Source organism: Schistocerca serialis, chromosome 4, assembly GCF_023864345.2.
Source record: "Schistocerca serialis cubense isolate TAMUIC-IGC-003099 chromosome 4, iqSchSeri2.2, whole genome shotgun sequence".
Taxonomy (NCBI): Eukaryota; Metazoa; Arthropoda; class Insecta; order Orthoptera; family Acrididae; genus Schistocerca; species Schistocerca serialis.
In genome coordinates this window covers 512,410,492-512,425,756 of record NC_064641.1, presented here as the reverse complement: position 1 = coordinate 512,425,756, position 15,265 = coordinate 512,410,492, and the positions used below count along the sequence as shown (strand labels likewise).

At 41.8% G+C, this 15,265-nt stretch overlaps 1 protein-coding gene across 1 annotated transcript in view; it reads left to right on the top strand.

Annotated features, from left to right (window-relative positions):
* The window catches only part of LOC126474577 (venom carboxylesterase-6-like), a 130,250-nt gene that overhangs the window by 72,061 nt on the left and 42,924 nt on the right, over positions 1-15,265 (top strand). The window contains exon 7 of the mRNA XM_050102052.1: positions 14,275-14,456. Within this exon, the coding sequence (XP_049958009.1) occupies positions 14,275-14,456 (182 nt within the window). The remainder of the gene's footprint in view (positions 1-14,274; positions 14,457-15,265) is intronic.

The following is a 15,265-nucleotide window of genomic DNA, read 5'->3' as shown; positions in this document are numbered from 1 at the left end:
CTTTTCTTGTCCCTAGTTTACCGAAATAGATTACAGGTGATTCTTCTAGACGCGCAATGCGTAGAGGTTGGTTATTAATGTGTAGGAGTCTGAACCAATGATAATATCTATGCGCAAGAAACAAGCCAAACATTTTGCAGTTAAAATGTTGATTGGCTCAGAAGCCTAAATGTTGTTCTGAATTTTCGTAATCAGGGAGTCGGTCGAAGTCCTTCATGGAGTGAAAGGCAGGTCCATCGGACGTGGACGTTCAATTTTTATGGGTACTTTCGAGTTTCGTAAAATGACTACATCATTTTGGTGTAGCCACGCTTTGTTTTACGGCAACAACTGTTTCTAACAGTTAATCGTGTCCTTTGTAAAGCCTTTGTAACTTCGTACCGGAATACGACTTAAGCTGACGTCAACTTTGAATTGTCAAAACAAATTGTAATCTGTCATACAACATTTCAAGTGTTGAGATGGCTGTATGGGCTCTTTCCGAAAGCTAATAAACTAAAAAATAATTGATCGTCAGTTGTGATTTTCATAGATTCATAGATGATTTAGTTCAAGCTGGTGTTATTTATTATTCGACGAAAGATTTGTATTGTCTGAAAGGGGCGCTGGTCGAAAAACAGATACTGGTAAACTTTCCTAAAATGAGCATAAACCGTGTCATTTCCAAGGAAAAAGATTTCCCACTTTGGGACTGTTAACTGTAAACTTATTTCTTTGGCGAGTTTTTCAAGAGCCTGTTGGATAGGAAAAGGAGGTTCTTAGCACTATGTTTCACCTCCGGTGGTCGGATCTTGGATTTTCTGTGGGTACGTGACATTTTCACCTTACCTAACGAATTAAAGCTGTTCTCTACTGTAGCATTGCAGAAATCTGATTACCGCTTTTTACCCGACAGTGGTGTAATTACGTTGAGTAGAAGGGTGCGGCGTGCCACTAACAAAGGAGCCGCGCCTCCTTGTCATCACCGCCTTCAGCCAAATGTATGGTATATGTAGGACATGGCCAGAAATGTTTCAAATGGCTCTGAGCACTATGCGACTTAACTTCTGAGGTCATCAGTCGCCTAGAACTTAGAATTAAAACTAACTAACCTAAGGACATCACACACATACTTGCCCGAGGCAGGATTCGAACCTGCGACCGTAGCGGTCGCTCGGCTCCAGACTGCAGCGCCTCGAACCGCATGGCCACTCCGGCCGGCGGCCAGAAATGAAATTGACGGAAGTGGGACCTTCATATGGCAAAGCTTTTAAACGTAATTGCAGTTTGGTGCGAGTCAGATGAGACGAGAGCTATTTATGTTAGCTCAGCTTCCAAACAACGACTGCATCAGTGGGAGGAGTACAGAACGGTAATCCGAGGGTCGTGGGGTGGAGTTCCTTTATGAAAACTTTATTTTTATTTTTAGTTTTTACGTTACTTACATTTGAAATAAACCGAAATAACGCTCAGTTTATTGTATTTATTAATATTTCGTTAATATTTTCATAAAGGCATGAAATAGAAAGGCAAAGGAAAATTTGGGATTACAAATAAATTTCCAACGAAGGATTGCACTTATACAATGTCCACGAGACTCTGCAGATAATTTTCCGAGGAGGGATTGTAGTTAACGAATACAATCTCTTCCTGGAGATTTATTTGCAATGCAAAATTTTCCTTTGCCTTTCCTTTTCGTGCTCTTTATGGAAACATTAACGAAGTATTAATAAACACAATACAGTGAGCATTACTTCGATTTATTTGCAGTGCAAGTAACGTGAAAATTGAAAATGAAAAGAATCCCGCATAGGGACTCGAGCCTACGACCCTCGGATTACCGTTCTGTACTCTTTACACAGCACCAAACGCTGCCTGGTAACTACGTTAACGTAAATGGCTCATGCCTCAGCCGACCTGCACCAAAAAATGCTATTTTTTGTAACGCTTGGCCATCTGGAGCTGCCCTGCATACTCCATAAATTTGGACGAAATCGGTGATTATAAGTAGGCGCTGTCCCCTTACAATACACGGAGCGCATGAACCATGTCTTGGGTGTGCTTTGGTGACTTCGCGATGTTAGGAAGAGAAGAAGCAAACTGTACGACGTATTTACAGGGTGACAGTTATTGAACTATATGGAAAAAAACCTAAATTAGTTACAAACCACGGCGTGCACATACTTTATTCCACAAGTAAGCCTCAGTACAGATATTCGGAATTGCGTTATGACGTGCTCGATATGCCTGCCATCATTGGCGATGATGTGGCGCAGACGAATAGCGAAATTCTGCATGGCCTGCTGAAGTGTTGGAACATCAGTACTGTCGATGACCTCTTGAATGGCTTTTTTCAGCTCAGCAATGGCTTTGGGGTTATTGTTGTACAAATTCAAATAGCTCTAAGCGCTATGGGACTTAACGTCTGAGGTCATCAGTTCCCTAGACTTACAACTATTTAAACCTAACTAACCTAAGCACATCACACACATATTCCCGAGGCAGGATTCGAACTTGCGACCGTAGCAGCAGCGTGGTTCCGGACTGAAGCACCTAGAACCGCTAGGCCACAGCGGTCGGCTATTGCTGTACACCTCATCTTTAATATAGCCCCACAAAAAGGAGTCTCATGTGTTCAGATCCGATAAATATGGCGGCCAATCGAAGCTCATGCAGTGGCCTCTGGTATGCCCAGAGCCAGAAAGCACTCCCCAAGGTGCTCCTCCAGGACAGCAAACACTCTCTTGCTTCGATGGGTTCGAGCTCCGTCTTGCTTGAACCAAATCTTATCAGGACAGGGTCACTTTGGATAATGGGGATGAAATCATCTTCCAAACCTTCACATACCATTCGGTAGTCACTGTGCCATCAAGGAGTATTGCACCCATTATTCCTTGACAGGACATTGCACAACACACAGTCACCCGTTGAGCATGAAGAGACTTTTCGATCGCGTAATGCGGATTCTCAGTCCCCCAAATGCCCCAATTTTGCTTACTGACGAGCCCATCCAATTGAAATTGGGCTTCATCGCTAAACCAACGCACACAGTGCATATTAATTTCCATCATGCCCTGAGGCCAACCGTGCAGTTTGAACGTCCTAACGCAGACCTTTCAGAAGTTATGACGATTTTATTTCATGTAGTTGTATAATTGTCAACCTGCACCACCGCAACATACTCAAATATCAGCATTTGTTACTGGCAAAAAAATGTTTTTTGTATGATTTTCAGTCCTACGTAGACGGGGAATATTGACGAAATTCCAACGTTCATACAGGGTGTGTGGATGTGAGCGCGGATACCGAAACAAATATTGTTCTCTACAGTAATATTTTCGTGTGAGGATTTTTTAAACCTGTAGTAGGAATTTCCTCTGAACGAAAATTTATTAATCCAATAAAATCTGGGACGTTGCATTTGATAATGAAAACAATTTTTATATTGCGTTCTCCTGTTAGGACAAAAAGTTATACAAACAAGTCTCAGTTTTTGACACAAAAAAGTTTCCGTTTTTTTACACAAAAAAGTTTCAGTTTTTTACTAACAGGAGACAACAACATTAACACAACTACTTCAGTTACGCTAGAGGTTCAAAAATTCCTCCATTGAACTGTTAATAGATGTTACCCCTTTGGGTCATGATCTGTCTAACTAGTGTCCTTAATACCTACTGCTGACGCTGCTACCCGGGCTAACAGATCCTCTTCTGATTCAACAGGGCTTTTGTAAACAAAGTTACACGTCTCTCATCACGCAAAGAAGTCCAGAGGGATCAAATCAGGAAAAAGAGTAGGCCATTTTACAGGATCACCATTGCCAATCCACTTTTCTGGACCTGTCGGTTCAAGAAACGACGCAGAGCATGACTGAAATGCGCCATGGCCCCATCAAGCCGGGGCCTCGTGTACTGATTTGTAGTGGATTTAAAAACTGCTGGTGAAGGACTTTTCTTACATTTGTCTGATTCGTCCCCATATCATATCCAATTGCACGATTACTGAGACCGATTACATTCTCTACCTGATTAAAAAATGCTCACAGGTAGTTATTTTGTTTTGGTATCCAGTGCAATCTACAAGAGTTTGACGGTTTAAATAGTTTTCACCCTGAATATCTTCGACACCTGATGATGGCACCAGCGATTCGAATCGCGACGTGTATGTAACCTTGCAAGCTAATGCGGGGATCATGAAGGATCATGAACACGAAGTTCTCCTTGATTGGTTTGCTAGTCACCATATATGTTGTATGCTGTCATGACTTCCGCGAACTTCCTCGTTTGTGTCGAATATATGTTAGTACATACGTCGCTGATCGCCTGTCGTACCTAAACATACAAAAAATCGTCTGCAGTCAGTTCCGAATACATCAGGCTTACCGAGACTGATATTACCAAGCAGAAGGCCACAGTAGCCGCTATTCCTTCGGTGTCTAATAGCCATTGTCGGCGTATCTCCAGACCGTCGTTGATGGAATTTTCGTAAGCCAAACTGACGGCTAGGGCGACTATTTAGTCAAATGGCGACTCTGAATTGGAGGTACTTCCAGCTTACTAACAGCAATCTGTTGCATATTATTGTTAAATGATATCTAGGTTATCTCTTACATTTGTGCTTTTGGTTTTCACAGCGCCAACTTCCATTCAAGTCGTAACCAGGCTCTTCCTGTTACGCGCAGAACGCACAAACTGACTACAGCAACCGCATTTTTCATGTGGCTCCCGTGTGTTCTGTGAACAAAGTATTGAAATTTAGTGGCAATTGTTTTAAGATGCCCGAGGGCAATTCAAAATTCCTGTTACAGAATTCTTTGGGTTGTAGAGGATACTTAGTACATGAAGTTTTGATAAGAATTCCATGTCTGGAAATGTACCGTCTCATCGGTTTGAGGATCGGATAATCTTCTAATCCCTCGCTTCACGGTACACACACAGCGGATACAATGAGTTCTGTCCCGTGTGCTGCACAAGCACACGGCATGGACAATGCTTCGAGAACCAGTACTCGGTTGCCCTCCACGTGACAAAAGACGTCCTCTGCAAAGTCGAGAGTGCAGCCCGTCCGTGGAGTACCACAGCCATCCCTGCTACTTTCAAACGTATCAATTCCTCGTAGCTGTTGATGTAGTCGGACATGGTTCAAATGGCTCTGAGCACTATGGGAGTTAACTTCTGAGGTCATCAGTCCCCTAGAACTTAGAACTACTTAAACCTAACTAACCTAAGGACATCACACACATCCATGCCCGAGGCAGGATTCGAACCTGCGACCGTAGCGGTCTCGCGAATCCAGACTGTAGCGCCTAGAGCCGCTCGGCCACTTCGGCCGGCTGTTATGCGATGTTCCTAACAAAACTTCATCTACTAAGTTCCCTCTACAACCCCTAGAAGACTGTAATAGGAATTCAGAACTAGACCGTATGTGTTCGTTCTTTATTTAATATTTGTCAAGACATGTTACAGAACTTCTCGCAGTTTGTCTGCGCCATTGAACGAGACTGTTCTGGCAAGATGACTCTGCTGTGGAACGTTTCGATTTTTCGATCCAATGGTACGAATATCTAATAAATGTAAAAATAACATCATAATAACTTCTGTGGTAACCGAAGTAAATGAGTAAACACAAGAAAGTGTTTGTTTAAAGCCCTACACTTATTCCCACCCCCGTAGCCGAGGTCTCTAACCGTGAGGAGGCGCTCGACTCGGACGTAAGCCGGTTCGCATCCTGGTGGTGGACGAAATTTTCACTGCCGGAACTTTTCTGGTAATGGGAGGAGAGATAGTCGAGCAAAGTTCCTGATCGCCGGTGGTTGCGCCGGTGTCATGGATTAAATTCGAAACCTATACACAGTGACTCATTAAGTGAGGGTATGTGACACTGTTGATGCTGATCCATCCGTCGTATGTGGGGTGCTACTGAAGAGGAGAACACCACTTGCCGGCAACGGGTTTCAACCCACCTCCCTTCTCTCACTACCACAGGGTGCCAATAAAGTCCGGGAACACTTTCAGTTATTTATTGCACAAGAAGTAAACATTGCACAGATGTCATGTACATTGCATTTTGAAGAGAAACTCAAAAAAGTTTTTTTACAAACATTCGATATCCGAACAATGAGTGACCGGGCAGAAGTCAATACGGTAATCGAATTCGGTAATCGAATTCTTGCCATACCCGTCCCAGCACGGCATCGTCGACTGTGGCAGTCGCTTCCCGTACTCTCTCCCGGAGCTCTGCTGTATCACGTGGTAGCGGCGGTACACACACCAGATCTTTAATGTGTCCCCACAGAAAAAAGTCACGCGGAGTGAGATCTGGCGATCGGGGAGGCCATTTCATGAAACATCTGTCCCCTTCTGTAGCACGGCCAATCCATCGATGCGGTAGCTCCGTGTTCAGATACCCACAAACTTCACGATGAAAGTAGGGTGGAGCCCCGTCCAACTGAAAGATAAACGGAGAGTCCGATTGCATTTGAGGCATCAGCCAATGCTGCAACATGTCCAAGTAGAAATATCCGGTGACAGTGCTCTCGGCGAACTCGCCATGTTTGCAACTAGTGCTGACTATCGGCAAATTACCAAACTACGTTGTGGCGATATACATGAAAAAACTTACAGGGTTCCTCTTCAAAATGACATATGTATGATATCTGTACAATGTTTGGTTCTTGTGCAACAAATAATTGAAAGTGTTCCCGGACCTTACGTACACCCTGTATTATACAACATAAACACAGCAGTACACTCTACAAGCATCCATTACACTAACATACAGGCTACAAAACACATACGACAACTCTCTCATATCCGTAAGGAAAAGGAGAGCACCTTTTCCGACAGGCGGTTGAACTCACCAATGGGACAATCCAGCCACAATCCAATACGACATTTATATCTTACTTTCGGCATCAAGTTGTAAGATTTTGCCCTAACGTGAAACGGTGGGCGGAGTAGTTTGATTGGGATCGTTAACTATTCAAATGGCTCCATGCACTATGGGGCTTAACATCTGAGGTCATCAGTCCCCTAGACTTAGAACTACTTAAATCTAACTAACCTAAGGCCATCACAAACATACATGCCCTAGGCAGGATTCGAACCTGCAACCGAAGCAGCAGCGCAGTTCCGGACTAAAGCGCCTAGAACCGCTCAGCCACAGCGGCCGGTGAATCGTTAATCAAATATCTTAAACTGGCCCTGTATATCTGAAAAAGAAAACCATCAGCCATCCAAACAATGATAAGTAAATTCATGTTGTTGTTGTGGTCTTCAGTCCTGAGACTGGTTTGATGCAGCTCTCCATGCTACTCTATCCTGTGCAAACTTCTTCATCTCCCGGTACCTACTGCAACCTACATCCTTCTGAATCTGCTAAGTGTATTCATCTCTTGCTCTCCCTCTACGATTTTTACCCTCCACGCTGTCCTCCAATACTAAACTGGTGATCCCTTGATGCGTCAGAATATGCCCTACCAACCGATCCCTTCTTCTAATCAAGTTGTGCCACAAATTTCTCTTCTCTCCAGTTCTATTCAGTACCTCCTGATTAGTTATGTGATCTACCCATCTAATCTTCAGCATTCTTCTGTAGCACCACATTTAGAAAGCTTCTATTCTCTTCTTGTCTAAACTATTTATCGTCCACGTTTCACTTCCGTACATGGCTACACTCCATACAAATACTTTCAGAAACGACTTCCTGACACTTAAATCTATACTCGATGTTAACAAATTTCTCCTATTCAGAAACGCTTTCCTTGCCATTGCCAGTCTACATTTTATATCCTCTCTACTTCGACCATCATCAGTTATTTTGCTCCCCAAATAGCAAAACTTCTTTACTACTTTAAGTGTCTCATTTTCTAATCTACTTCCCTCAGCATCACCCGACTTAATTCCACTACATTCCATTATCCTTGTTTTGCTTTTGTTTATTTTCATCTTATATCCTCATTTCAAGACACTGTCCATTCCATTCAGCTGCTCTTCCAGGTCCTTTGCTGTCTCTGACAGAGTTACAGCGTTATCAACGAACCTCAAAGGCTGGCTGGTTCAAATGGCTCTGAGCACTATGGGACCCAACTGCTGAGGTCATTAGTCCCCTAGAACTTAGAACTAGTTAAACCTAACTAACCTAAGGACATCACACACATCCATGCCCGAGGCAGGATTCGAACCTGCGACCGTAGCGGTCTCGCGGTTCCAGACTGCAGCGCCAGAACCGCGCGGCCACTTCGGCCGGCGAACCTCAAAGTTTTTATTTCTTATCCATGGGTTTTAATTCCTACTCCGAATTTTTCTTTTGTTTCCTTTACTGCTTGCTCAATACACAGATTGAATAACATAGGGGATAGGCTACAACCCTGTCTCACTCCCTTCCCAACCACTGCTTCCCTTTCATGACCCTCGACTCATAACTGCCATCTCGTTTCTGTACAAATTGTAAGTAGCCTTTCACTCCCTGTATTTTACCTCTGCCAACTTCAGGATTTGAAAGAGAGTATTCCAGTCAACATTGTCAAAAGCTTTCTCTAAATCTACAAATGCTAGAAATGTAGGTTTGCCTTTTCTTAATCTATTTTCTAAGGTAAGTCGTAGCGTCAGTATTGCTTCACGTGTTCCAGCATTTCTACGGAATCCAAACTGATCTTCCCCGAAGTCGGATTCTTGCAGTTTTTCCATTCGTCTGTAAAGAATTCGTCTTAGTATTTTGCAGCCGTGGCTTATTAAGCTGATAGTTCAGTAGTTTTCATATCTGTCAACACCTGCTTTTTTCGGGATTGGAATTATTATATTCTTCTTGAAGTCTGAGGGTATTTCGCCTGTCTCGTACATCTTGCTCACCAGATGGTAGAGTTATGTCATGACTGGCTCTCCCAAGACTGTCAGTAGTTCTAATGGAATGTTGTCTACTCCCGGGGCCTTGTTTCGACTTAGGTAGTAAATTCATATGACTACTAAATTAGACAGATATCTCAATGAACTCAGTTTATCACACATGCACGTAACTAAACTCACAATAAACAAATGGAAAGAACATTAAAATGAGTAGAGTATTTGCTTGGCAAGTGGATACGCGATCTGCAATATGATTCAAGTGAAAACGCATCTGGACAAAATATTTACACACATGGGAGTCATACCGTGATTCCCTTGCTGAAGTTGAAAACATGTTGAATCTCTAACTCCAAAAAGTCTTCAGATGAATGTCATTACAAATGATTTGTCTTTCCCTGCAGTTCGCTTCGCTGTTGTAGCTGGGTCTTACCATACTTGTAATCTGCAGGTACCAGCTGACACGGCTGCAAAAATCAGTTATTGAGTCTTAACCGACAACTTGCCTCTGTCTGCGTCTAACTTCAACTCAGCCAGATGAGAGCCAGACGAGCCAGGAAATGTCGTCTGGAAGCGAAGTCTGCCCACCAAGACGCCCGTCTGCCAAGACGTCTGCCCCCCGAAGTAACTTTTTGCAGAGCACTTCCGACAAGGAAACTCTGTACTCCCAGTGTTTTTGGCGCTGCATAACCTGTGATTGGCTCTACAAAGGCGACGAATAAGAATTCATCTTACAGGACTCTAGTCTCTCTCCCTTACTTGCATTTCAGGTAGTTAATCAGTTGCAAAACTTGTTAGTCTTGGTGCTATAAAATGTGTCTGAAATACTGCCTCACTCTGCCTTCTTGCATCCACTGAGCAATTTGGAAGGACTTCTGTCAGCACAGTTAACTACTTACTCCTACTTCTAAGTTATTTGTGTGAAACATTGGTAATCGTTTTTACATTTCTTTAACTATCTGGTTTTGCAGCACCTGACGAGGTGTCGGTATCTGACTATCTTCAATGGTGCCATAAATTTTCTGCTCCCATTCCAATTCTAATATGTTATCCTAACAACCCGTGCTGTTTTGGCGAATTTTGACTGCCCCTTGTTTCTCTCCACAGACGTAGTTCTCCTCGGAGTCTGGAATTTAGCAGCATGTATCCTGCGGCCACATAGCTCACTAAAACAGTCTCTGTTGTTCATGCATCTCCAGAAGATGCAATCTGCATTGAATTACTTTGGGCAGTCGAGGATACGTCGACGTCGTCTCACATAGCCCAGCCCAACTCTGATAACTGTCTTGAGGGTGCCTTTGCACAAGGGCGAGTGGTTGTTCTGCGAATGGTGATGGAGGACTGACTCCCTGCTGGTTATGGACCTACCCCGTTTCCCTCATTCTCCGTGGAGTTCAAATTGCTTCAATGATGTCTTCTCATTTAGCTGTGCGTTTAGGGTAATATACGAAACTGTAATCTTAATACCGGTAGTTAAGTATTGCCAATCACTGGTACTGATTCACATTTCATTATTCAGTGGAGATTATTTTATTCCAATTATGATTGACTCTTTATTATAGGTTTTACGTAAGTTACAGGACAGTTTGGAAAAAAAAAAAACAATCACGTAATAAAGTACCGTCATCAGGCTATCCCATGATGAAAAACATACACAATGCATCATTAAATACTTTTTAGAAAATATTTATAAAATGTATTCCTATATGCCAGCTAAAGTAAGGAACAAAGTGCAACTTTAAAATATTAGAAGCTTCCCATCCACGCAACACAGTCGTCAGATCCACTTACGAAGTAGATTATTTTGTGATTATAATAATAAGTAAAGTCAATGCTATGAGTTAGACAGAAGAAAACTGCTGCAAGATGTCAAAAGGGAAGGTATCGTATATCAGTCAGCAAAAACAGAACCGTTAGAGGATCACTTTGCTGTCCATCTGTCTGTCTGTCTGACTATTAAGAAACCTTTTTCTCAGAAACAGGCACATGCATCAGGTTGAAATTTATGCGCAAAACATTTAATCTTATAAGTCTACACAGTCTAAATGTACGACCATTTATGTCAAGTATCTCGATACTTGCAAACTCATTCATCAAAATCTAGAACGTACTTGACATTGACCCTGAATTATGAAATGTGGCAAGAAGCAAGGTTCCACAGTAAAATTAAGGGAAAAAACCGAAAATTCTTAATTTGAAATTATATCACAAGAAAAAAAATATTTTTGTCACTTGTTATCCAATTCCTGTCTGTCCGTCTGTTAAAACCCCTTTCTCTCAGGAACAGCTGGACGTATCAAGTTAAAATTTGTGTCACACGATAAGGTAAACTGATAAGGTAACTGATTTGTGTGTGTGTAATATATAACTTCTGCACCATTTCAGTGCAGTAGTGTGTTCATTGTAAACAAGTATTATAGTAGTTCTATTACATGTTTATTACCTTATAAATAAAAAAACTTTTTAGTTTAAATTAAGTGCATTAGTGTTTGTAAAATGATTCTTTCATATAGTGTTCATTTAAAAAATGACGATCTCTCCACTTGGGACATGTGGAATGGTACATTAGCTTATTTGTTTTAGTTGTAAACATTTGTCATGTATTATTGTTTTTCTGACATGTTCTACATCCTGGAACACCTCCTCACTACGGATCAATTGGAATGAAAGTAAAAAACCAAACCAAAACCAAAATTGGTGTCTGTGAATTCCGGATAATTCCGCTACGCGGCGCTGAGTGAGCTATTTGTCGAGTCGCGTGCTAGACGTGAAGGGCTGTACAATCCTCTGTTATAAGCTGTTCTTCGGGCGGCAAAAATGTGTAACTTCAACATTTCTTACAAAACACTTGCAGTGCCTCTTAGCAGCTAAAATTTCGGCAATGCATTTCTTTCGGTGTCTTCTTGCTGGGTAAAAAATTTCAGGGTAGATTTCGACATGTCATACTGGACCATTTACTTGTTAGGAGATTCCTTGCTTCCAGCACTCATGTTTCGATAAGTCTTCATGGCAATTGACTTGTACACCAGATGCGCTGGTGCTACTGTAATTATGGATATTCCTTACGATATGGAATTTCTTGCTCGTATTTTACATACTTTTGCTCAAGTGAAGGACAGTGCGAATGACCTTAGAACGACGACACGGCAGCTGTCTACGAGAGCTATAAATGCATTGCAGTTGACGGTGGACTTTCTTAACATCTTTTGTAAGGAAATGTTCACAGTTAAACAAAAAATTAAATCATAATGTTTCATTTATTGTCATCTGCATTTGTCCTGTTCCGCATCATTTTCACATAATTATGTTCATAAGACTTCTTTGTTCATATTCACGAACACTATCACTCCTCAAAGCATGTACCTTTCCTCCTGGCTCACCCACTGTGTTCATTTCACTGGATATTCAGCCTGTATGATAGGATTTGATTGGTGTTGTTACTTTTCAGTAATAATGATTCCAATCATTTCAGTGAATGTGCGAGGTCTTTTTATCAAATACAGTAGAGCGTCGATTATCCGAACGTCGGTCAACCGAACGACCTCTTAACCGAACTGTGTACTGGCTCGCACCTGTTACTCTCCCACCCTACCGTCCATCATCCCCCTCACTCACAAGCCAAGTTTCCCACAGTAGTCGCCGCACTGAGCCACCGCTGGCGGAACATTGATTTGTGTGCTGCTGCGTGAAGAAGTGAACTTGACGATACAAAATGCTTAGACGTAAATGTGTTGTCCTTTCTCTGAGGGACAAGTACGAGATTATTAAAAGGTTAGAAGAAGGTGAATCTGCAACCACTTTACCCAATGAATACAAGGTGGGGATGCCTGTTTTTATGAATAAATTTACTGTACAGTACTTATTTTTGGCAAATAAACATGTACAGTTCGATTATCCGAACAAACCAGTTTTCCGAACACCCATGTCCCCCAATTACTTCGGATAATCGACGCTCTACTGTATATTATTTCTCAAGTCCGCATCTCTTTTTCTCAACAAATAGTTCTACTAATCGTACAGGGATGAATAAGGTATTGTTAAAAAGGTTTTCAACCGGCTTCGGGCGTTGTACATCGATTTTGGGCTAAAACTTACTATTTTTGGAATACGTTAACACAAGAGACTTTCAACTATCAAAGACGAAAGGGCATCGTGAATTCCCAGGTTCATATCTATACTTTAGGAAGCTAACTTACAAATCACGAATAAGAGACTCCTTTTACATACTATAAAGTACCGGTACTTATTAACTGATAATTTGTATACAGCACTGTCATAGATAATAACCGTGAAGAGTCTGCCTGCATAGCTGGCAGGTAACGTGCTGGCCTCCCGTGCAGCGTGCCTGGGTTCGATGCCCGGCCGGGTTGAAGATTTTCTCCTCTCATGGACAGGGTGTTGTGTTGTCCTCACGATCATTTCATCCTCATCACCGGCGTGCAAGCTGCCCAATGTGGCGTCGACTTGCACTTGGCGGCCGAGCTTCCGCGGAAGGGGCCTCCCGGCCAACGATGCCATACGCTTATCTCTCTCACCGTGAAGACTGCGGTAGTCCATTATCTCTGTCCGTCGTTTGAGCCAACTTTTTAACAAATATACTTTCCGAAACGAGAAACATGTTTGTCATTGTCGCCTTGAGTTGTGATTGGCCTGCTGCTGCCGCGACCTAACGTGCTCAGGTAAAGTAGGAAGTGCAGTTACAACATTTAAATACAGTTAGAAGTTAAGGTTCCCCTAGTGATGTACCAAGTAAGAAGCGAACAATACCTTCTAACCTACACATTCCGCATTTATTTACGTCTTGTTATTTTATATTCGTATTTCTTATTAAACTTCTGTTCGACAACAGGTAAATGTAAATATTGCGGTCGAAAGCTAGTTAATTACAGGTATGTGATGACAGTCAGATATTGTGCTGAGCAATAAATTACATGTCTTCACTTATTTTATTTTGTGTTTGTTTTAGCTCATTAATTATTAAGATTTGTCAACAACAGGGTATTCTAGATATATACACAGATCTATCATAAATTGGTGATTATTATTTTACGCCGTTCGGTTCACTTTTAAAGATTTTTCTCTTCCCCAACTACCCTTATCTCAATGCCTACACTAATTCCAAATACTATCACTATTTAAAACTATGAAAGTGAGAAAGTTTCGTACGGGTCCCCTGGTTTCTTATCATATCGAAAGTACACCCCTTATTGTATTCGCGTTGCGGTATGGTCATTTTCATTCCCTCTAACGCCTGCCTTAAAACAGTGAACCATCTCACTTAAACGCCTGCCTTAAAACAGTGAACCATCTTCACCTAAACTGATATCAGCTTGTACAGTTGTTAATAGAATTAAAATATCAACTACTGTGATGACGTTGTATGCAACACGACTTAGATTTTACTAATTTCTATTGTCTTTATTGTAATGTCTAATGTACGATGTTTTGCTCGTAGGTGCTGGAATTCTGTCCAACCCAAATAAAATCAACGCACTCAACGACCACTTTGTTGAGACGGTCGGACCAAATCTGCACTTGCCAACTGTGGAAGAGCAGCAGGAGGCGGCTGCCAAGCTGAGGGAATTCTACTTTGGCAATGGGACGATCTCTCTAGACAATCCGGAGCCGCTCGTGAATGTGAGTTCATAAGAAAAATTTAAATGTCAAACAGGAGTTTCTTATAATACACGGAAAATAATTCCATAAATGTCCTCGTTTCAGCACTTGCATACTCTTATACATCGAGACAACACAGACAAAAACCCACTGCATTTGTAGTTCGAAAAAGCAGACGTGCGTCCGGCTGTCCTGATGTTTTCTGTAGTTTCCATAACTTCCTTCATAGGAATAGCGAATTGTTTCTCAAACAGGACACACTTAACTCACATTTCTCTGTACGAGCTAGCACTCTGTACTTAATGAGGTCGAGAAGACGTTAAACTTTTAAGTTCCTTCTTTGATTTTCTAAATGCGAAACGCAGTAATCCAAATTAATCCAATATAAACCTTTAGTAACTACAAGGAACACTAAAATATTTCGTAGGAATTTGTTGTGTGTTTAAATTTCACATTCACACAAGAAGTATGTCCTACACCTGACTACATCTTCTGCAGGCAGTATCGATTCTAAAAAGACAGGTGCCCCAGATCGAACGGCTAAATCCAATAGTCTATAACTATTTTAAAATACAGATACCAACTCGTGTCAAAGATCTGGATATTGAGAGTGCTGCGGCTGCTGATATTATAGTACTGGAGTGGGGACACATGGAAAACGATGTAGCATATCCACATGTTATCATTGTCAAGTGTATATATTTTTTATTCCGCTCTCTTTTACTCATTTCATTGAAACCCCACAACTGCACTCCGATGACGAATAAGGCGAGGACGAAATAAAACATAGTAACTTCCTTATGAATCTCCAGCATGACGCAGGAAAAATG